The sequence below is a fragment of the Gavia stellata genome, chromosome 3 (assembly GCF_030936135.1).
Source record: "Gavia stellata isolate bGavSte3 chromosome 3, bGavSte3.hap2, whole genome shotgun sequence".
NCBI lineage: Eukaryota > Metazoa > Chordata > Aves > Gaviiformes > Gaviidae > Gavia > Gavia stellata.
The window spans coordinates 56511225-56536527 of record NC_082596.1 but is presented as its reverse complement, the minus strand read 5'-3'; the positions used below and the strand labels follow the sequence as shown (position 1 = coordinate 56536527).

The 25303-nt window shown below is 37.7% G+C and overlaps 1 protein-coding gene across 1 annotated transcript in view; it reads right to left on the bottom strand.

Moving 5' to 3' along the window:
* Nucleotides 1–25303, bottom strand: part of PTPRM (protein tyrosine phosphatase receptor type M) — a 481477-nt gene that overhangs the window by 79821 nt on the left and 376353 nt on the right. The window contains exons 16-20 of the mRNA XM_059815570.1: nt 21536–21687; nt 18939–19013; nt 18686–18712; nt 14561–14572; nt 13614–13801 (exon numbers count right to left, since the gene is read on the bottom strand). Coding sequence (XP_059671553.1) covers nt 13614–13801; nt 14561–14572; nt 18686–18712; nt 18939–19013; nt 21536–21687 — 454 coding nt within the window. The remainder of the gene's footprint in view (nt 1–13613; nt 13802–14560; nt 14573–18685; nt 18713–18938; nt 19014–21535; nt 21688–25303) is intronic.

The following is a 25303-nucleotide window of genomic DNA, read 5'->3' as shown; positions in this document are numbered from 1 at the left end:
TGATTGATGGCAGGACTACAGTGTTTTGAAAAAAATGTCACTAAAAAATAACAAACACATAGTCTCAGTAACAAGAAATAAAAAGCAATCCACAAAACAATTAAAATTTATAGAAGCCCTAAATGCTGCAGATAGCATGGCCTTTTTTAGCTTTCTTTGTGTGCCAGAGATACATGTGCTTAGTAAATATCAGTAAAATAAACACAAATGTTCTGCAAAGAACTGACAAATGGAGGGAAAATATGTCAGTCTCTAACCAGATCTACAATTAAACATATAAAAAGCATGAGCAATTTATGTGATTTTCCTTGGATTCAAACGTTTTTGTATGTTCTAGCTACTGTTGGTTCTACAGACTTGATTCACAATGTAATCATCAAAACGTAAAATTCAAGCTGGTGATGTTGTAAAAGAAGAGACAATTAAAAAGTCAGTGGTAAAATTGAAATGTGTAGAAAACTACTAGGAAAGCAGCAAGACACCAAATTTGCTTACATTTAAAATGTTTTCCCCAGTGCAAAACCAAAGCAAATGGTTTGGTGTGGCTCGGAAGCATAACCTGTTTAATTTCAAAATTCATGTAACTGTCCCCCTTTTGCTCTCTGAAATGCAAGAAGTGGTTTACTGCCCACACTAGGAGTTTAATTCCACTACCTCTGTGTACTGTAACACTACTCTCTTGAAAGGGCCTAATTAATGTAAACAAGGTTCTTTGCAGAATAAAGCACTGCTTAGAATAAAGGCTCAAGGATTAGGCTTTAGCATAGCAGCTACATGCATTTTAAATAAAAACTTTTTACGACTTAATTTCTTTTTTCTCTTTCCCTTTACAGCATCATCATCATCCTGCATTTCACAGTCCAACAGCAAAACAGTGGACCAGAACAGATACTAGAGTAAAAGAACTAGAAAACACCGAGGATGCTAGCTAACTTAAAGAGCTCTTTGTGTTCGTTATAAGCTGAAGTGATGTTAGTTCTATAAAATTGACTATCAGTATGTAAAAAAAAAAAAAAAAAAAAATTACCGTTTCACTTCACATTGTTTGCTTTGTATATACAGAAGCATTGATTTATTTTCTTCTTCTTTACGTGTGTTAACAGCCATACTGGGTCAAAACAGAGGTCCATACAAACCATTATTTTTTCTACAACAGCACTAGTAGCAGATGTTTACAAAAAGCAAATAGAGAGTGACTCTTTCCCCAGCATACTCTCTTAGCTTCTAGCAATCAATGGCTTTCCTGAGCAATCTCTTCCTCAGCCAGAGACTGCACACAGCCATTGTGTTTAATAATGAATTTGTCTAGCCCATTTTTGAACCCATTTATAATTTTGGCTTCGCAGCATCTTGAGGCAATGAGCTCCACAATGTAATTATGTGCTGCGTGAAAAATATTTTCTTTTGTTCACTTTAAACCTGCTGCTTAATAGCTTTGGTGGGTGCTTCTGAGTCCCTATATTATAAGAAGTAATGAATAATTGTTGTTAGCATTGCAGAAGTAACACTGATCCCTGGCACAGCTCAGAATATCCTAAGGGGGTATTACAGCAGCCAGGAATGAGTGATATTTCACTATCCTGGAAACAAGGTAGAGACTTGCTACCGGAGCTGATAAAGTGGCTCTGTGCCACTTTAAGGATTTCCTTACTCATAGAATCTTTACATAGTTTATTATGCTATCCTTACAGAAGCTGTGTATAGCAGTGTTACAGACAGCATAAAAGCCGGAGTTGATGTATGAACGGGTCAATGAGCAAAACTACAAACTGAAAATGCAGAGTTTTACTGTAGTTATTTGTCCAACTTGACCGGAGGCCCCAGTGACAAATAGAAACAGCCTTGATTTTTATCTGCACCTAAGTAAACAAAAGCTCAGCTGATATCACAGCCTCATGCAGAGGACAATGTTCTGAAATACTCTTCAAGAAAACAATAGACTAAAGCGTTCTGGCAATGAATAATGGTTGACAGCACTTGGAAGAGTAATACTGGTATCACAAAAGACTGAAGAACTGTTGTATGCAGTCTTTCTCAAAATTAAAAAGCATATGTCTGAACTTGACAGTCATGCTTAGATTCAGAGGATCTTGGAAGGACATGAAAATCTAAAAAGAGCTTTGCATTTCAAGCTCTTCCCCATCTATTTAAGTCATTTCATTTCTTTCCTAACTATTCATGTGGGGTTTAAGGTGGCTGCTTTTACTGTTCTTTCCTGAGTAGAAGATACAGGATCTGACCTACCTTTTCAACATTTGTTATGTCATACTGGAATTTTGTTGCTTTGTCATCATTCTTGGTAAGGTAAAGCACAGAGACTGCTCATGTGTAGGTATATATTGTAAACAATCTCAATGGTAATATTTTCTCATGTCAAAACTCTTAAGCTCTGTGATACAGCCAAATATTTAAGCATCAAAGGTAAAATATTCCTGTTGCCTTCACCCAGATTAATCATACACTCAAACTTTATGCTTATTTCAGGAACCAATACTGCACACTGCATGGAAGTTTCCACCATCGCAGAGCAAGCACCAGGAGGCATTCTATTCAGAAGGGAATCCTGTCATCATTTGGATAGGACAGAGACAAAAATCTACCATTTCACTAAAAAGAGGACAGCTTATTTCCCCTTTACTGCAGGCTACCTTTGTTAGCGGAAGGCAGCCACAGCTATGTCTGCTTCACGACAGCCCCAGCCTGTGCATCAAGGAAGGTCCTCACTTCTTTTATCTCCCTTTGGCATGTGGTGTAAGAGTGGAGTTAGCCTGTCTCTTAGAGACTCAGACCTCTCTCCTGTAGATATAAGAGCTTCTTTTCTGTTACATATTAAGAGTAGTTATTATTCCACAGGCAAGCGCCTGAAAGCTAGATGGGTAATAACTGAGCTCAGCTATTAGATGGATTTTAACCTTAAACACATGCTATCTATTTTTCCCACAGACCAAAGCAGAGCACTGTTAGTCATGAATCTTTTTAAGATCTTAAGGGGAAGAAACTGCACCGTTTTGGTGGATAGATTTTCAAGCTTCATCACCATTACATGAACATGTCCAAACCATTATGTGTCTGATGCCCCTGGTGTTGCTTCTGTTCAAGTGAATGGTAAAATTACATGTTTGATGCTGCCATCATGTCATTTCTGAAATACTGACTCTCTCTCACTGACAGTATTTCACAAGTCCCTGAAGCCAGCCTGCTTTTCCTTCTGCCCTCCTCCTGGGCTGCTTTGTTTCCACGGGTACTCCAGTCTTCCCACCTGCTTTGGCTGGGACGCCAATTTTATTCCAGTTGCCCTGCTCATCTTTGTCTCTGCCTGACCAAGTTGCCCACATCTTCTCATGGCTGTTTGGCAGGCTATGTCCTCTTTGCCTCTCAGATGACTTGCTGAGGACCCAGGGCTACCTAACTGCTAATTAATAAGATGGATGCAGAGCCAAGCAGTTGGAGAACAGCAGTAGCCCCACAAGGGTGTAGGCAGTGGTATCACCAAGATCCCGTGTGATGTGTAACTGGGGGAGCAGCTATCACACTGAGACAGAGGCGATGGCAGGAAACCAGCAGGAGAGAAAGGAGGCTTGCCAACCCCCTTGTCTGCCCAGCTACGGCCCTCCAGATTTTCAGCAGCCTTAACATTTCCCACGGAACGTTTTGGGCCCCTCAAATCAGTATGTTGTAACAAAAAAATCGTTCCTGCTTGAAAATGCTGATCATCTGTTCCATTGACAAGACAACTACTAAAGCACTACAGGAAATGTGTAAGAAGAAGTCTTATATTCCAGTTAGAAAACTTCTTAAAAGATACACTGAGCCACAGGCTACATAAGAATACAAATTTTCATTTCCTGAAAGATTTATAATGGCTATTTTAACTTATTTAAAACAAATGCATTATAGAAAATAATGCATATTTTAGGTATGCTGTGGATAAACTGCTGCTAAATGAAAACTCCTAATAGCTAAATTATGCTAATTTGATTTGAAAAGTGTTCCTCTCATTTTACAAACAGCCAATAATAATGCTCTGGTCATGAAACCAGCACTGGACTAAAATGCCTAATTATTTGTAATGAATAAATACAATCCATAGAAAACACATAGGGTGTATATATAATTAATAAAGAATAAATTATAATGGTATTTAACATCATTTGCATAATTTAAAATGGAATAACTACATGGCTGATTTTTTATGTCTTTTTAAAGGGCACTAATAAAATATGAAAGAGGTAAGGAGGCTTATATGAGTAAGAAGTAATGAATAATATCTTCAACATTAAAGCACAATATATTATTCTGTGCACATAAATTGGACCAATTCATTTTTGCAGGTGCAATGGGAAAAGTATGGTACATCAGCAGTTTTCAAAAGTAAATAATATGTTAACTGAAGAAGGGATTATGGATTCTGATCAAATATTCAATGTCTTATTTGAATAATTAAGAAGTCAGTCTGGTGCAAACATGCAGCATATAGCCTGCAATGTTTCAAAAACTTTTCTTTCTTTCAAATGATACTTGTCACTAGCATTTAGAAAGTTTAACCTATCACCTTATCGCTGTAAGCATTAAAGCCATTCTTGCGGATTTTCCTCTAGAAACTCATGTTATGAGTGAAATTAAGTTCAGTGGCCTCATTTAGTTTTCTACTGTGGTGTTCAATAGCCCATAATGACACATAGATTGGCTAAATTGGAAACTAAACCCTAATTTCAAAAGGTACAGAGAGAGCATAGATTTGATACTAGCAAAAGCATAGAAGCAAGATCACTCAGCAAAAATTACTTGCCTAACAGATCACCAGAGTAAAATATATTCTGAGAAGTCTGCTTAGTACAGTTTGACTGTTTCTCAATCTGTGGCTGCCAAAGGGGAGGAAGACAAGACAGACTGGAGAATAATGGTGCAACAGATTTCACATGGTAAAATAGTGGAGGGATGTGTGAGTGTTGGTTATTAAAAGAATAAGCATATACCTCTGTGCACATCCAAACACAAGGAAGTGGTAAGATGGAATTGGTTAATTCTTCCCATTAAAATTATATAACCCCTGTGTTAATTACTTGGACTTATCAGATGTAGATACTGGATTTCCAAAGATCTGCTTGGTGCCAAGTTGACAACAATCACTGAAACTTGGAGGCTGTTTCTTTTATTGCTCCAATTTGACATTGCACATGCCCACAAAGCTTTCCAGAATAAATTGAGAAAGATTTTGCAATGTCTTCAGAGAATAAAAGATCCTAATGATGGAGCAATAGGTCAGGAAAAAGTGGAGCAAAATTAAAACAAGTTTTGACAGACTGCTGTGGCAGCTGAACCCAAGATGGGAAAAAACCCCACAACTTTCTAAAGCAGATTGAAACTTTATTGCCATGGGATAATGAAGGACAAGAGGCACATCCACAAAGCTGCATGCAACAGCAAAAATTATTCAATTTTAAATGCTTAAATAGACTCATTAAGGATCAGGAATAACATCAGAAGTGCTTATCATGCTTTACATTACTTTTTGATTTTCAGTCCAGCTATGCTGAAATATGAAATGAATGTCTGCTAAATATCTGAACATGGAAAAGACGCTCAGGGCATCTTCAGGACCATGAGAATTGGCAGGTTACAGCCCATTTTTTATTGCTGATTGATAAGATTTCGTATTCGTTCATATGTTTGCCACCATATACACCAGGACTACCGGACTCAGTAGAGGCAGAGAATGATTAAAATAGCTGCCAGAGCTCCTACATAAGAACAACCTGCATTCAGTTTATCTGTCCAATTGATCAGCTTAAGCATCTGTATCTCATGACTTTTGAGTGGACGAACACTTTTCTGAGTGGATCAATACCACCAGTCTCTGTTTTAACTGCTTAGAGGGATACAATGGTCATGAAAGACGGACTTAAAAGCTACCTGGCTTTCCTTAGGAGATAGTCTAAACTTTACATACAAGACTGAGTCTGGTAGACTCACATGGAGAAAAACATTGGGGTGAATTAGACATCCTTGTTCTTGTTAGGCATCCTTGCTGCCTGAGATCATATACAGTTCAGACTGTTCAGGCTACTAAGAAGAAGAAAACAGAAGGTTCACATCCAAGTAAATCACAGACTGATCAGTACCAAAAATAGCCGTGTCACAGCATGAGCAAACAGCTGCCTACACCCCACTAAGAGTAATCCTATGGATATTGGAAGTGTTCTAGTCTATACACCTCTGCAATTTTATCATTCAAACAGACAAAACCCCAAAGCCTTTCTAATGAAGCCATGACCTGCCTAAATCCATAGTCTGTGGTAAGAATAAATTCTAATTAAATCTGCTTAAACAAAAACAAATTAGAAAGCTGTTTCTGCACATACATGCACTTCTATTTAAATTGGAGGAGAAGGCATTTAGGAAGAGTGGGAGGAGGAAACAGTGAGATTTAGAAAGTCCTGGGACACCTTGATCACTGGACAGTTAGCCACATGGCAGCACAGGGCAGTGTCATGTGAATGATATTAAGCACTGTGACAGCACTTCTCGTAATTTGAAAACTGTTAAGAACAGAAGTTCACAGCTATTAAGAATAGGTTCAGAATTGCATAAAACTGGCTGACACACCAACAGACATTCAGCAAACTAAGTGTCTCTCCTCTGAACTGAAAAAAACCCAAACAAACACTTATTAGCCATCTAGCTAAAATTGTTGACAACTGATTCTTGCTGATGAACAACTGGAAGTCACCCATTCTGCTATGAGACTTATTAAAGACGTAAAGGGATATTGCATGCACTGGGAAGTTGTGTCACTAGTAACATAGGCTATTTACTAGTTAATGTATTTTCTGGTTTGGGATGACTTTATTTCAACAACTTGGTATTGATCTGGAGTACCTTAGGATTTCCAAACCAAAACATGCTTCATGGACCTGGCAGCTGCTCATTTTTACTGTTGTTTTTGACCTCCCCAGATATGATCTCCCCAGTGCCAAGGCTTCCAGTGTCAAGAGTCTGGGATAAACCCAAGCAGGAGCAAGTTACCTGGCATTCTTGGAAGGCTGCTGCAGATCACATGGCAATCTGAAGAAACTGGGTTTTACTGAACATGGTCCTTTGATAAAGGAGAAACACCTGTCTCACATAAAGGACCTTTATATCACCATTAGTTGTGGTTATCCTTCACTGTGCATGGGAGAGAACACTTACATTGCCTATAATCAGACCACTGCAACTTTCCAGTATTAAACATTAAAGATTCAACTGGGCATTCAGGTGATTGTTCTGAGCCTCATCTAAACAGATGAAACTTCAAAAAAAATAATAGCAATGATCTCTACAGATTAATATTTCCAACAATTTTCCACACTGTTTTCACAGGATAAATTCCCACTATTTTACTTCTATTTCTGTTATGTTTACCGTCTCTAATGAGTTTTCTCATTATTACAAAAATAGAAAGAGAGACAAACAGTTACCTGCTCTCAGTTCTGGAGGACGCAGATGTTGTCCTTCATATATTTACACTGTGGACTAATGCCCCTATTCACACCCAATGTTCCAGATTTTTTCTGCTTTCTTTGTAATTTGTGTCTTGTGGGATAGAAAATAACCTGCACTGATTGTGGTATTGACTGTCTCAGCTGGTGCTGCAGAATATCAAATAAAATCAGAGAAAAAGGGACAATAAAAATGTACAGGTTGGAGGTGAGACAGGCCAGTTGCAGTCACAAGGAACACATGCAGAAAAAGCGGCACCAGCTGGGTCCTGCCGGTAGCTATATCAACATAACGTCAACAAAATACTTATTTCTCCTACTATTTTCAAGATTTCAGAACAGGGCCTGAGAAACACAGGACTTAGAAATGTCCTGTGGCAGCAAATTCGTCTTCCAGCTGGAACCAAAGAGAAAGAAAAGCTGCAACTGGAGGACTGGGTTGGAGTGACAGGATTCTAGTCTGTTATGCCTTTGCACAACAGCAGAAAATGGAAACCATATTAGACTTCTGTCCTAGGTCAGACATTATCTAACAGTGGTCTGGAGAAAACAAAAACTTAAGTGGGCACCTATGGGGTAAACTTCCTCGATGAAAGGTTTCCTGCTTGCCTGCAATACTTTCTGCCCACAAGAAGAAGGATCTGTATTTCTGTTGGTTTTAGAGAGGTCTTTTCCTATTTTGTTTCTTAAAACCATTTTCTATTTAGCCCAGATATTTCACTGCTCAGTAATACACCACATGAAAAACTTTGTTTTTATTGACTACCAGCACATCTACCTGCCTATCTTCTGAAGTTCCATTTCAATTAATATATTGCTATGAAGACAGTATTTCTTTCATACCCCCAATTATTCTCAACACCCACCTCCAAATCCTCTTCAAATTATCCATTTTTTTATGATCACCTTTGACCATAATCTCCCAAGGTATAACTGAACAATGATGATGACCCGATAACCTATTTTAAAATACTTCTACCGATCTATAATAGGTGCTAAGAAGTGCTAAATCGAAATGAATTGTTTAGCATACATTAAACAATGTATTTCATGTTCCTGACCTTGATAGGCCCTCTGAGCCTGTGTCCTCATAGGTATCCATCTATTTAACTGCGGTGATTTAGAGATTAATAGAGTTACATTGGTGCAACCCCTCAGAGTGGAGACCGTGCAGCATAAAAGGGGCATAATCAGTACAGTTTATCTTGACAGTATATAACTTCACTGTATTAGGAATAGTATTGGTTTAACGATATTAGTATAAAATACTTTCCTGACTGAAGCAGTTAATAAAACCTTGAGAAAGGATGTGTGCGACAGGAGGGGAGGAGAGGGAAGACGAGAGAGACAGTGGGGGGAAAGGCCTTAAAGTTAAAGCTACATGGAGGAACCTTTTTTTAAACTCTGTTATTGACACAGTCCTGTTAGCGACAGTAAGTGAGGCTGATCTGAGCAGGATACCCTTTGCAAGTCCTGGCTTTTCAAAGGAACCTCTGGTTTTGAGATAATAGAAGCTCAGAACTCCCTGTCATGGAACATAATGTGAAATTGATTTTGCAAGGCTTTATCTACACAAAGTTGCACTGGTTTAATTAAAGGTGTGTTTTTAAATCAATTCTGTTAAACCAGTCCAAGCTCCTGTGTGGACACTCTGAAATTGATTTGAAACTGTCTTATGTCAACCAACCTTAATTTGGCAAAGAACCAATTTACACTGAACAGGCACCAATTTTTGCTGATCCAAAAATATGGTAAAAAATAAATCTTATTTAAAATGGTAAGCTTTTGATGAATTTCTCTGTTTCTCCCCTAGCTACGCCAAGCTGCACTGGCCTCCAGTAGCCTAGTCCATCTGTTCAGGAAGGAGATGAACTCGCTTCTTTGCATCTATGTGTTTATGGCCTTTTGACAGATACATGTCTTTGTGAAAGGATATAGTGTAAAACACTGTGCAACTAGGGAGTCTAAAACCAAAAGGTGGCAGGTGTAAGAAGAAAGAAGTGATGAATTGTAGAGACCACTTTCACCCTCCTTTTCTATTTATTTTGTTTCTGTAATGCAGAAAGGAGATAAGCAATGAGCTTCCTTCATGATCAGTAAAAGCCCTCTCATGCTGTAGAATTGGGGAGCAGCTTAAATAACCCACAATTAGCGTAGGGGTGCATGTGAAATCAGGCCAATGTTATCCTGTCAGTATAACACTGCTGGAACCAAACCAAAATCTCTCCTTTCTTAAGGGTCTGGCAGGGGATAGAAAGGATTTTAAATATCTACTGCAGACTAGCTGTGTGGAAATTTCCCCGAGTTTAAGGATTTTTGTGCAATCCCTTCCAATCATTCATTCACACTCCACGAGGCCACAAATGAAGGTCTGCATTTGAGTCCACGGCTTACAGAAACGTATCCACATTATTTCCACACCTGAGAAATACATGGGAAAATGGGCAGTGGACTTGTTACCAATGTGCTGCTAAGGACATAGCTGTATTTGCTCTCGTTCTACAGGCACAGCTAGACACAAAATCAGAAGCTACATCCAAGACCCAGGGCCCGATCCTGCTCTAGGGAGCAGGATCCTTTGCACATGCCATCGCAGGAACAGGGCCAGGTTTGGGATGTTTCCCTGCTGATATTCAACCAAAGCCTTGTCAGTGATGACAGACAAAGTATCTAAGCTCCTCCCAGAAGGAGAACAAAAGGGAGCAATCCTGCAAAGTACAGTGTTTCCTGAAGCCCCTGTATATTGGGAGCTAAAGATACTCAGTATCTCAAGTGGGTAATCCTAATGCAGAATTGAGCAGCGAGTGACTAAGTGCCAGCATGCTGTTGCTTAAAGAAGATTTTTTAACCTTTATCCTTTGTGTCAGTTGGGTTACTCCAAAAACTCGTGCATGAAGCCAATAGGACTTAGAACTACATAGATGTGCTTAGATTGTGAACTATAGCCCTAATTATTGAGAATAGTAGCCCTAATTATTAAATATTATTTTAAAGCACTTAAAACTGTTCACAACAGTAAGTGCTCTGTATCTTACACTCCTCTGAAGTGCTGCTAACAGGTAATATGCTACTTTACTTTCTGTTCAGTTCAACAGGTTTATTTTCAGTGAATCCTGTGTGAATTTCTCCTGAATCAAGCTCTTTCCCTGGTGAGACTATATAATCCTGCTGTCTTGTTAAAGCAAAAATCATCTATGAGACTTCATTCAAAACAAATCCCCTGCCAAACTATTTCTTCCCTTTCATTTGGACAGTTATCCTTCTGATAATTTATGAGGAAAACATTGTTTCACTGTCTAGTTCAACCTTGTAAAGAGGACAGTATCAGTCTGACAGCAGTGTAAACAAAGAGATTCGCAATCTTAGCAGTGCTAGAATATATTGGGCAGTTTTTCATTGCATATGGAGGAAAAACAGCAATACTGAAGTACTTCGGTGGGAAAAACCCCTCAAAGATATAGCTAGTTATGGTTCACCCCGATTATAAACAATTTCCATATATAAAGAAGACTTTTTCAGATGCAGCTGCAGTATTGTAAGTCCCCCTTTCCTGCCACTACTAATGAACTGCACCCTAATGTATTGCATCTACTGGCATTAGTCCTGACTACACCTACTGTCTGTAATGGGATGCCATTCATCAGCTTGGTAAGCTTAAAATTAAGTGATTTTCCTGGAAACGCTCAGCAGCATCATTTGATCCGCTGTAGTTAAAAAGCCATGTCATTGGTTGCATTATAAATTCCATTTTACAGTTGTCTTTTTTTTTTCAATATAAATTAATTGTAACTTTTCTCTAGGCTTAATGCTGGTATAAAAGGTTTTGGCTGATGAGCAAATCTTTTCCAAAGACAAGAATTTTCAATTCTATAATTTTTAAGTAACAATGGCATAAAAAACCTCACAGGAACAAACTTGTTTAAGTCAGCTACACAAATGAAAGTTGACAAGTGATTAGCTCCTTCTGGGAATGAACTACATTTTAGGGGAAAAAATGTCATCAGTGACTTTGGAAGCGGCCTGAAGCATGGGCTTTGAAAGTCTAATACTACAAATGCCAGTTTAAACAATTACATATTTAAGCAATTGTTACGACATGGAGTTGGCATGACAGAGCGCAAGCTTCAAAAAAACTCCACCTCTTGTAAAACGCAAGCAGTATGCACACTTGTAAAAACTCAGCAATGTACCAGTAATTGTTTTAGTCATACTGAAGGACCTGCAACAGTGAATACATTAGTTCCTACCGTTAAAACTTAAGCATGCTATGTTGAGCCTCTAGGGCAGTGCACACCTGTGCATGCCGAAAAGAGAAATTGTTGCTTGCCCTACAGGGTGGAAGTAACTTAAACAACTTTGGCTGGTTGTCCTCCTCCTGTCTCTTTTTATCAGATGAAAGAATGAGTAGGGATCATTTTTTGCTGGCTTCTACTTTGAGAAGACAGAGTTAAAAGTGAATCTGTATCATTCTGCTTCTCACTGGCTATGTCAGAGTCGCATTACAGTAAGACCCGTTCACACCTGTTCCTCTGATTTCTCACATTCTAGTTTCCAAGGAAAGGAAATCCAGGACTGTGTACTGGGTTGGAGATGCAGTGCAATTTGGACAAGTTCCTCAACTGGACAAATGGACGCTATCACATACAGAGGCAGATACAGCCTCTGTCAGGTGTAGCTTGCTCCTGGAAATGGAGGTGATCCTTATTTGCTTCCTAGACCACATGGCAGGAAACATTTATTTTTTTAAATCTAATCACATCATCTTTGATCGTAGTCCATACAACATATTAAGAGTTAACAGAGTATTTCAGAGGTGACAGCTCCAAAGCTCCCTACAGATAAGACCCTACAAGTTCTTAAGCCGTGCATCTTCCTACCTGATCAATCAAAAATTCTCACAAATTCTCATACACTCCTATGAAAATTTTTGACAATTTATAGTCCAACTCTGCGTGTCAATCTCATGTATTTTTCCTCTGTGAAATAATATATTTATGCTACTTGTTTTTTGGGTTCAAACCTACTGAACTGTAATCTTGTGGGAAACTACTCACTGTAGACATCTTGTCAACCCACATTAGATTATTCCTGTATGTGAGAATCATTCACAAGAATAAAATCCTTAAAAACTGAGCCTTAAAAGGCAGAGAAAAGTGGACAAAGGACATTCATTTTTATGCCCTAACAATTAAAATATTGGACCTAGCAGATTTTAAAGGGTCTCAAATCCTTCCTCACATTAGAAAAGGAACCCACATTGATAAGTCTCTCTTCATTCAAATATATGATCTGGATGAGGAGTGGTGCGTTCTTGAGACTCTTCAGCAAAACTAAGCTATGAAGCCAGGCATAATATTATTCTTAATTTTGGGCATGAGAGCAAGTTTTGCTTTTTTCACTTAGCAAAGTGACTCATCTCACAAGGAAGACAGGATGTGCAGTGCACTGCATTCCTATAGTATTTGCCAGGATGTAGTGGTCATGACATTTAAAACTAAGATGATAACAGGGAGGAACAGGTCACTCTAGTATGAAATGAAGAAACAGAAGTTGAATCAAAACAAAGGAAAAAAGAGAGACTATAAGTTCATATGAAAAAGTAATTAGGATTAGCGATCGCCTCTAGCCAGTGGGAAGCAGTTCAGGCACCACAGAATAAATTTTATAGCCCTACAGACCTCTCTGAAGATTTGCGCACTTCCTCTCCATGATGAATACTATTATTCCAGGAAATACTGCTTGTAGAACTCGATTTCCAAGCTAATATCATGTTGCAGGGCAACTGTGATTAGACAGTCTGTGATGTAGAACTTCGGAAAAAAAGCTATATTCTTCAATGGTAAAAGAAAAATATGGCAAGTTCTGGGAGAACACTGTTTTTTTTTGAATATACAGCTTTATGCAATTAGAATTAGGCAGAGATTTCCAAGAAAGGGTTCTATGTCTCACTCCTCATCCTGGCTAGTTACAGTCAGAAAACTTACTCACTGTAGAAATGATCCTTTCCATTCAATATCTTCCCTCACACAGCAGCTACCTTACTTGGTTGAGTAATTATTTTTCTTGTTCTGTGGTACAGGTAGCAGACAGATAAAGTCAACAGTGCAGAAGATCATTAGACCTGGCACTTACTTCATACTCCTCTTTGAATCCATAGCCTTCTGCACACTTCATTTGGGTGATGTGCTGTAGCAAGTCAGCTACACGGATGGCTGGATGAAGCTGTCCGGTCTGGTAGGGCACATCCACTGGATCGCGCTTCTTGTAAGTATGGGATTGGACGAGGCTGCTTGTGTCACTGACCATCGTATGGGTTTCATCTAGAAAAAGAGTATCTCATAATGTACTGGCTCATTTTCACATATTAATAGAAATATAAATTACACAGATTTCTAGAGGAATCACAGAAATCTGACACCATCAGTATTGCTTCTGTCCGTGAAGGCTACACCAGAAGAACAGTAAAACCATGGAGCAGTTTACACAGGGAAATTGCAAGACTTATTGGAATGAGGCAAAGTCCATGGTTCTACAATGGAAGCATTGCAGAGCAGTCCGAACTCTAATATTGTTTTAAATATCACTAGCTGATTACAAACAGGTTTTAAATTATGCATTTGGTTCTAAACTGCATAGAAGTTTCATTCTGAAACTTCAACAAGTCACATGGAATGAAACTGGACTTGTGTTCTTCTTAGATTACTGAAGTGCTATATTTTACACTGCAAATTTAGAGCAAATGTTTGGAGTGAGCAAAATAAAAAAATGCACAAAATGGCTTATGGTTTCATCAAGCTAGGACTGCAATGGAAATGTAGATCTGATACAACATTTGGAGACAAACTACGAGAGGACAAATGCAAAGGATCGTCTGATCAGGAAAAATGTCTTGACTGGATGCTGAACATGCTTTAGGACCATGGTTTATCATGAGCCATCACATTAGGCATGGAATGTTATATGTCAACTGACATGCAAGCCAACAAACAGGAGAACCCAGTGGGCTGGTTAAAATTTTTATGAGACACATACTCTCCCAACCCTCCACATCTCTTCCATGGGGCAAATGGGCAACTTACCATTGATTGGCACTTTTAAGAAGATACATATCAGGAGAAAAAAAGAGGAGGAGAAAAAGGAAACGGCATAAGCAACAGTACTACATTAATAATTGCAGGTTATTTTCTGTTTGTAATTTAGTCTTTACAGAGTGATTTCCTAAATGAGTCAAATTTTGATCTCAGTTTCACAGTATAAATTAAATGTACTGAAACAAAGGTATCTTACTGTGAGTCAATTCACACAGATGCAACTGAGATCAAAACTTATACTTAGCAGTAAATAGACAGATATGAAAGTGCACTCTACCTAAGGAAGCAATATGACTTTCTTCCTGTTTAGATGAAATTTTAAAAATATGTTCAGACTTGACAAGAGAAAAAAAACCAACCCAAATTCTAAGGTCTAAGTATCATCATAAATATTTTTTCTGTTTACCCAAATAATAATTTTACATATCTCAAAATGTTTTTGATTTTTAACTGCAATTGTAAATGTGGTGCTTTGACTTATTCAAACTACTCCTCACTGCCTGCACACTAAACATAGCAAAGGATTTATAAAAATACTATATTTATTAAAAAATTATTACTTTGTAAAATACATTGTATGAAAGGGAAGCATTAAAACAGTATTTCCACATTCATAAGTTAGATAGCAGAAAGTTCCACAAATACTCTGGATTAAAAGGTCCCAGATTCTCATGTACACAGCAAAAATACTACCACACCTCATTAAAGGTGAGATTCTGGTCTTAGCTGTACCACTGAAAATTGATGTTAAAGCCACAAAGCTCAACAAATCATATTTCAAGGATGATTTTAGGTTCTCTCAATTCACACTGATACTAAGATACAAGAAATTTGGTCCTCAGTAAGCATACAGTCAATATGAACTGTGCATTTAAGCCTAAATCAAAAATAACAGAAAAAATTATGGGTATGAGTATGGGCATTTCACTACTTTTCCTGTCAGTTTGCTAACCTGATCTAATGCAGAGGAAAGGGATTCATCTTTTAGTTATAAAATTTGACAACTTTTTTCTAATGTGTGATAAAATTGTACTGCAAAGCACCTTGGGATGCATGGCATGAAGCGTGGTATACAAGTGTAGGTACAGTATGTTGCTGTTGAAATGGCACCTGGAAACTACGAGGTGGCTAAGACACAAAAGACAAAAAAAGTGTAGGAAGTTGATCATGATTTTTGGGTGGCTTATTTCAGTTTTAGAAACAGGTTAGAAAACTTGGCTATCTTTGTCAAACTACAGGATTCCTTGTAACACAGACTGTTAGTAACTAAGATGTATGCAAAGGTATCACATAGCAGGGTCTTGTGCTATGAAATCAGCAGTTTAATCCTTATGAATGTCTATCCTGTGAGCTCCTTTGTTTTAGACTAATTTTCCTCTCTCCATTTCTTTATCTCTTATAGCTGCATCAATGCTATTTTTCTCTCTTTGGAAGTGATCTTGTAAGTTGTTTTAAATAAAGTGGTTTATATGGTACATTAGGAGCCACTTATATTATAGTTTTTTGCTTTTCCTTTGAGCACTGTAGCATGAGCATTTCAGGCATAACAGTCCACTGTTTTTCAAAGGGTGAGCTCCTCCAGATGCAGTGTTCATATGCAAAGGGAAGTTTGTCCAGCTTAAATACTCCTACAGATGCGGTTGTTCTACTCTTCATTTACTCATTCCCATAGAGCTGTACAAGACTTACTAAAAATATATATTTATTTACTAGTTATATGAACTCACAGCATGGAAGGTATCTGGAAACCCAGCCCAGTATCTTTTCTGGGCTGAGACTCTTTTCTTTCTCCAATTTCAGAAATATGCACATCGCTGATACTAGCAAACATGACCTACACTCATGCTCAGCATCTATAAACTTAGCCACTTCTATATAAAGTGTTTTTTTTAATCTCAGGCTTTCACTTCGGTTATTAGGCTAAGCATGAAAACTTTCCCTCAAATGTAAGAAAATTTCCTCATATCTGAAACTGAGAAGTCAGATTGTTGCCTTTTGCGTCATTTAAAGAGCTCACCACTAACTGTCAGTCTTTTTTTTTTTTTTCCAATTGGCTAAGAAGTTCCTACTTTGCATGAATAGTCCAAAGATCTTGATGTACGTAAATGTGGAAATGGTAAGTGTGTTGTGGCCTTTCTAGCAGGTTTTGAAAACTAAACTCAATCCTTCCCAGGAGGTCACACTGAAAAGTTCATTGATTTCTAACTACAGGCTTGACCCTGCAGTCTAAAACAACTTCTTTGGACATTGGAAGACAGAAAGAGCGGGTATTAGTTGCAATTAAAACCCAGCATTTTTTGTTAATACCTATACTCCTCTACAGACTCAAGCACAGCTAATTCGATTTACCTCAGATAAAACACTATTCCTATACAGACAGTGATAAACACATTTTGGGAGAGAGACCTGGTCTGAATGGAACACCAGTCATAAAAGGCTGCTAAATTTTTAACATGTAAGGTTACACAAATACTCATTTTCCACAGGGACATAACGGGAAGATTTTCTGAGATGAGTAAGCACAGGTTGCTGTAGTAGACCATAAAATACATATCTAACTAATTCAACATTTTACAGACTTAGTAAAATCAAATAATTTTTTTCCCCAGTGTGTGTTTGCCTGATATCTGAATTACTTGCTTAGAGATTATTTCTTGTGGAAAAAAAAAGCTAACAAATAATTTTACCATCATTCTTATATAACAAAGGATCACAAAAAAAATCAGAGAAACGATTAAGTAAAACTTAATAACCCAGATAGAAAATCTCAAAGTTTTTCTCCTGATAATAGTACTTTTCTCCTTGCCCACCCACAAGGTCAGAAAGAATATCTACTGGATGAAGCACTGAATGAATGCTAAAGCACACAAAAAAATCTAACATCTCAGGCAGTTAAAAGGCACTGCAAATTTCATTTGCATGCAGATTATTACATTGTTACAGTCACTGCTGTTACCTTCTCCAGATTTACATAATGTATAAAAACGCACAAGTTCCTTCTCCAAGTTATCACACTGAAATGCACTGCGCTACATGTTCTTTCACAGTAACAAATTTTCAAGATCCCCTTCCTAAACTTCTACTTCTTATATGCTTCACTCTACTTTTACTTAAGCCTGTTTAACTTACAGTTTAAGGGCAGGAATCAGTTAAGGGGTCTTATATTTTTTACAGTGAAAAAGGAAGAGAAAGAAAAATATTTGTTGTAAAAATATCAATCATTGTAAAAAGAGTAAATAGATAGGCTTAACATTGGAGCTTGAATTCTTGCCACAGTGCACTGTTATATTTTGACATATTATTTAAAAAAAATCTCCCTGTTTAGTGTAAAGTTAGTATGGGAAGGAGGTATACAGGAGTACAAGCCACAAAGCGGTTAGAGTTACTTAAGCATTGAAAATGCAATAGCGCCTCATGCTTCTTGTTTTATCACTGTGCAGAAACCTCTCTTTTTGACATTGGGCAACAGCAGGTTTTCCTAAATTCCCAGTGGAAATGCTTTACACTTTAACTGTATGTTTTTAACCTACAGTTCTACCATTTAAGTTTGTTCTGTGACACCTGATGCATAATGAACTATATAGTCTAAGTGTCATGTTGTTATTTTGCTGTTCAAAATACCATCTCTCCTCTGAAACTTCACTTTGACAAGCATGTCAGATACTGTGTGGTATTGTGAGAAGAAATGATAGCTGGTGGATGGCCAAAACTGTATGTTGTCTGATTTTCTGTATCATGAATAGTCTAATTAGGAAAAAATGTTATTTTTAAGAAGTGACATCTTCAGTTCTGAGATAAAACAGAAAAAACCGAGGGAAACGATTTCAATTGCTGCGATAATCAAATTCTTTTGTGTCACTCCAAATACATGCATAAACATTTCCTCACAAATCCACTTGTTAACATCATTTCTCTCTTTTCTCCCCTGACTTGCACTATGACAGTAGTAATCAAGCTTAATAACTGTCCTTAGCATTCTCAGGGTAGCCAAGCCTACCACCCCTCCCTTTAACATAAGGCTCCAGCTTTTCGTGTACTATTGTCTACACCCTGAGAACTGTGACTTTCTAAATTACTTCAGCAATAAACTTTGATAAAGGGAAATGTTCTCACCTAAAATTGCAGTTGGCACAAATGGATCTGTCATACATCATAAGCAGGTCAATGTAGAAAAGGTAAAAAGAGAGAGAACAGTAAATAATTGATATATGTTCCTGAGTTTTCTTTCAGAAAGCTACTGTAAGCAACCAGTATGTTGCTTATGTATGTATTAAATTTCTATGGCAAGAAGTATAATAACATAATTTTATATGCTTTTAGTATGAAAAAGTCTATATAGGGTGGAAACCAAGAAAAAATCAGTTACCTGGGTAATAAGAATTAGGCACTGTTGTGCTCAATGTGTTAGTTTTCATTGTAAATGAAGATGGTGAAGATACAGCTGCAAAGAGAAACAAAGCTGGTTAGAGACAGTGAAGTGATACGTGGCTATTTAAGCTGAGTGATGCAGGGTATGTGATTGACTTGGTTTAGAGTCCATCCTGTTGTGTTTCTTGCACTGGAATCAGGACCTAGGGAAAACCAGCTGTGTCCAGTGAATAAAACAGCTCACTGAATTTGATCAATTCTCTAAAAAGAAATGTCATCAAAGCATTTTGATCAGTGATGACAAATATACTTCTTAAATCACAAGATTAGACTGAATACTGATGCTTAAATAAAGACATCACAATGACAACAGGTGTTTTTGACAGAAGCTTTGATCATTAGTTTACTTAATAATACTGTAAATACTGTATGCAAACATTCTACTATAGTTCATTTCTTCCTCTTTTTTTGATTTGTTCAGACAGGTGGGTAATGTGTACACAGATACTATTATGCCCTGAATATTACTCTTTGTTTAACAATGGTTTTCAGGGAGTGACACATAGACCAATGCTTGCATTGGTATTTGATCATTTAACCATTTGTAAAACCTACGTGAAAGCCCAATGCAACAAATTAAGTTCAGTTAGTTCCCTGGTATACAAAGATCATGTGAATTGCTGTTGTAAGCACAGATACATTCAACAGGTGGGAGTTAATCACAACATTTTACAGGATGTTCAGCCAAAGAGTCATTAAAGGCTTTTAAGCAAAGCTCATTGCAAATTCAGTCTTAGTTGCTTGTCTACACAGCTCAAATTCAGTCGGATCAGTGAATGTAAGCACATTCTGGATACCTATGAACAGACTAACAGGAATGTGTGAAACAAAAGTAGAATTGAGGAAGACAGGATCTGCTGGATGAGAAGGAGTGAAATTATTCCTGCTGGCTTTCCTTCATATTTTTTTGTTTGATCTTCTAGGGCATACACTTGCCAGCCCTTGTTAAGATGGAGCTATATGAAAACTGGCTTAAATAATGCTGGGAGTTATCACTTATCCTGTAAATGAATCTAGCCGAGACTACTTTGCTTTGATTATGCCTCCTGAATCACTGGATGGAAAGAACAGAGTGGCATTCCTTTGGGGAATGGATGCAGAGATTAGCTGAGGTCAGGGTGCTGCAGCTAGTAAAACTGGCTAGATACAGAATGCAGCCAGGATAAACTCTCATAGGAAGTAGGAACGTTCTCAATCTCTTGAGTACAAGGCCTTACACAAAGATTATTCCTAAAGACTGTCAGACTGCTTCTTCTGGTGACCACATTTCTTATGGGAAGTCTAATTAGAAGTTCTAGCCCTCAAGCGGTATAAAATACTTGCTATGCCAATAATTTCAGATTGGTTTAGGGTGGCTTACATGAACAGGATTTAGTCCTAGGAACTCACTGTAGCTTCTTTGGTTGTTGTGACCATTCAGTAACACCACTGGAAAAATACATCATGATGACGGAAGATGAAGTCAAACCTCTTGATCTCTTCACAGAAGTAAGCAATCTCATTAACTGCAATGGTATATTCTCACCAGAAAGGCAAGTCAGATTTTGAAAGATCTATTTCAAAGCAATTTCAAAGGTAACTCAAATGCAAATTAACATTGCAAATTCTGAGCCTAACGCTGCTGAGAGAAGTCTCACTGTATAAACCTCACAGAGTGTTTGTACAATTGAGCTTGTCAAAGATAAGTTCTTAAGCATATTATTAAAGAGTGGGAGTTGGGCCTCGCATACTGTTAGTACTTGAAACAAAATTCAATCTTTGACGAATTCTGAAGATGTTCAAAAACACTGGTATACAAGAAAAACTGAAGTTCCGTAAGAACTACAAAAAACAAGAATGTTTTTTGAACATAGTCATTCTTTTTTCATTCTTTTTAACAATTAAAAAAACCTACTGTTTTTCCCAGACTTCACTTAGTGCTAACCCCCAGACAGGAGTGAGTCCTTGACTAAAATTCTGATACAGGAAATTTTATATCCCAAATTCTATTTATTTTCAGGGTAGATCCAAGAAGACCCAGTATATTAGAGAATCTCTTACGAAACTGCAGAACAGATAACTCCACTGAGTTCTCCCTTTGCACAAGCAACAGAGAGAGCATCATCTACAACTGGAAATAATAAGACAATCATATCACCATTATTAAGTTATGACATTCAAAAATAAATTTTGTCCACAAAAACAAAGTGAGCAGGGGAAGCGTTTGAAGGGCTTGGGACAGCATAAGGGACACAAAATTTTTAACATAACAGAGATTGGAGAAAGGTAAAACTACAGCTGTTTCAGTAATGTCTTTGCTCTTCTGCAGAAGAAAAGAATGGACAGAAAAAAGCTCAATTATCCTTATTATATTTAAAGAAGTCTATTCTTGATGTCTGGCTGTCTTGCTCATTCGAATACACACTGTATTGTGCTGCACAGTGGGAAACGCTGGGTCCCACGGATTTTCCATGACTGAGTAATGAGGAATATTTTAAAAACCATTTGCACCTTTCTTCCACCTTCAAAAAAAAAAAAATAAAAGAAAAAACTTACATCTCCCATTTAGATTGTGCGTGTCCATGAAAGAGAAAGCTTCATCACAGTTGGTGCCTTGCTCAGTGTAGCTTTTATCCATTGAATTCACCATCACTGTCATTTCCTGCCGTGTACTACTCAATGTCTCTTTCCGCTTTTTAGCCAATTTTCTTAAGAAATGAATGTTGAAACAAAAAAGAAAAAAAAACAACACTCAGTGAGCAGACATAGTCTTCATGTTGTTAGATCAGTTTTGTAGTTTTTAACCACATTATTAAGTAACATATTTACAATTATTCCTGCATTTCTGGAAAATTAAATTGATTTCACACTCATGTCTTTCAACGGCATCTGATAATCAAGGGATAGTTGCCAATGCCCTGACTTATGGTGAACAGCTCCTTAATCCTTGGGGACCACCACTGAATTAAAGGGGACTGCTTGGATACAAAGGGGCAGGAGCTATGGTTGTGTTCTGAACCCATATAGTAAGTACCAAGCTCAGCAGTATCTTAGTCCATTACTAAAGCTCGAAAGGCCTTTGAAACGTAAGTCTTGCTGTTAATAGAAGTAGTAATAGTAAGTGCAGGCATGGTCATTGCCCACAAAAGTATTAAGGGTCACATCTGGCTCTCAATAAGCTGCTGGATTGCCACTCCATTCATGAGGGCATGTCCCCGTGACTGAAAGTGATTGAAGTACTCTGCCTTAAAAACCTGCTACAGTACTTGCAGTAATGAGTAGTGTGTACCTCTTTGCTCATCCCAGCTCAGAAGTCACTTGCGTTAGCTTGAGCCACCATGAATATACCCTAGATGGTGAGTGATGCTGAGAAGGAGAGTGCTTATGGTCAGCTGGATGGCAGCCACTTGTGGGACTGTGTACTACACTAAGCGTTTAGATGTGCAACAAAAACTCATCCATAAACGCTCACTATTAGGGATTTCAAAATTCACTAATGATAATACCATAGTCTAGCTAAGAAAGAGTGTAAGATAAACAGCAACAAGTCACATCCTTCCTGTAGATGAAGTTTAACTCCTGATTTTGTAATTTGGAATATCATTGGTGGACAGTAAAAATAACTCATAAACAAAGGTTTTGTTTCTAAACTTTGATTTAATTTCAATTTAAGGAGATTAAATGGAGAATGTAAAAAGTCCCTTTCTGATCAACACTAATTTACTTTGTAGACTTGATAACAAAACTGGTTCTTTATTACTTCACAGTACATAAACGCAGAAGGGATCATTTGATAATCTAGCCTGAACTCTTTTATATCAGAGACAGTAAAGTTTCACTCAAGTACCATAAGTAAAACAAAACTCTTACATCTTTGCACCCTTCAATCTCCCCCCTCCTTCATATCTAAATGTAATGAATGAGTGCTATATTATTTAAAGTAGAATCTGAGATGTATCTCCTAATGCATGAACAACTTAATGGAAGTTCTTTTGTAAGGACAGGCTTATTAAAGTGATAACATGAAATGGATATATTTTTTCCTCCTTCCAGCCTTAGCTCAGATGGCAACACACTGTCATGCATGGCTCCTCTCCTGATCCTCTTCAGCCTTAAGCTGAAAGTACATACAGCTAATCCCACCATTTGCCAACCACTGGGCAATTCCCAGTTTAGCTGGGTTGTGAAACCAGAACGTGAACAGTGACAACAGCAGCATCCACAGTGTGGTCACTGAAACTTCATCCATAAGGCACATACCATACTTATTTTATTTCATGGCCGTGCAGACCATAGGAAAGTATTTCAGGACAGTTTAGCACTAGAGCAATGCTTCAGGAAGGCATGCAGAAGCAGCTTTTCTTCACGATACTTCCCTCTCTTCAAACTGGAATCAGCAGCTTCTCTTTAACCAGCTGACAATCCAATTAGCTATCTAGACACCGCATACTCACTAACGCCAAGAAACTGCAGTATATAGTGGCCTTCCCTTGCCCCTCAGTGGACCTGCAAGTACTATCTCTATTCACAAAACCTTTAATCGCCATCAATCTCACAAGCTCAGAACTTTCTCCAAGAATTCTTGCATGTGAACAATGTATTGGTGAACAGGTAACAACTCTTCCTTAGCAGTTTTTTCAAGAAAAGTTACTAGGATAATTGCCCTGGGCAACATTATAGTGATACTCATCCATATCTGAAAATCCACAATGTGGTAAAATATATGATACCAGCCACTCAGTGGGATTACAAAACAACCCATCCTCTGTAGGGTGCATATCTCAAGCATCTGCTGTTACAGGGAATGTCCTTTATTTTACAGTAAAAATTATATCCTTCCCAAGGAAAGCCAGAGTTCTTGCTTATTACACCAACAACATGAAGCTCAAATTTTATAAAAAGTCAGCAAATTTTTTAAAAGAAATTACACTAACATTTTCTCATTTCCTTCATTTTTTATTTTGGTCCCATAATCTAGCTATAGCAGATTGTTTTTATGACAGTAACAACTATACAGTACTTCTCAATCTGAATCTAATTCTGGAAATAGGTCTTGTGGGAAAAGTTCAAATCTGAAACAACTGTTACAGGAAGACAGAGATACCAGCCAGACTTTTGTACTGTGAACAAAAACACCCACTGGACTTAGTCAAGTAAACTTTAGCTGAATATAACATTTTTTACGTCTGCAGTTTTCAGATATTGCTGAAAGCGTTGCACTGCTGCAGTCTCTGCAACTCATCCATTCCTTGGATCTCTCGATCCCTGGGAGGCTCTAGCTATACAAGATTTAAGAAGCTTGTAAAACCATGGTACTTCACATCACCATCACCACTCATGCTATTAGATTTGAAGTAAATTTTTGGGGAAAAAAAGACTTAAATATTTGATCACTCACGGAAAAGACACTTCATAGCTACTCTCTGATGTTTCCTCCTTCTTAAAGGAAAAGAGATCTACAACCGAATGAAAAAATAAAACAGATGGGAGCTCCCATGATGATTACCTAGGATGAAATTCTTTATGTAGGGAAAGCAAAAATGATCAGCTTATCACACAAATAGTGTTATCATCACTGTATGAGGACAGAGAATATACTACACCAGTCTCATAAAAGAGGTGCCTGATATTCAGAAGTCTCAAGACTAGCTAGGAGCCATTGGTACTTTAAGGCACAAGAAATTCTGAGAAGTGAGCTGGTGTAATGGTAAAAATATGGTAAAATGCAGAGCAGACAAACATACAGACTCCCCCCAAAAAATTGTGGGGGATTTTGGGTATCATTTACCCTGTTCTGTTACAAATATTAATAAAATCAGCCTAGGAAAATAATAAGCTAAAGGCTTCATCACAATGTGTGCCCATTTTACCTGCCGCTATGTAACTCTTATGTGCTGCATCTTCTCCTGTACAGTCCCTTCTAGTTGAAAGGATCACCTTGTAAAACTTCTGTAAGCCTGACTCAATATCTTTCTCAAAATCCTCCTTCTCTGTGATTTCTCCCTCAACCCCCCCAACAAACCAATGCCAATAACTGTTAAGTTGCTGCTACATTATCAGCCTCTATTTGGTTCATTTTCCATCTGGATGTTCACTTAAGATAAAATTCAGTGTTGACAGATACAAAGTTATGCATACGGGAAAAAATAATCCTAACTATATACACACAATATTGGGTCTAAATGACTTCATAAACAACAGAAGAAATCTGGTAGTCACTGATTCTCTGAAGACAAAAGTTCAGTGCTATGTATAGTCTAGAAGGCAAAAAGAAGTCAGAAATGATTACGTAAGGAACAGAGAACAAAATGGAAAGTATCATTA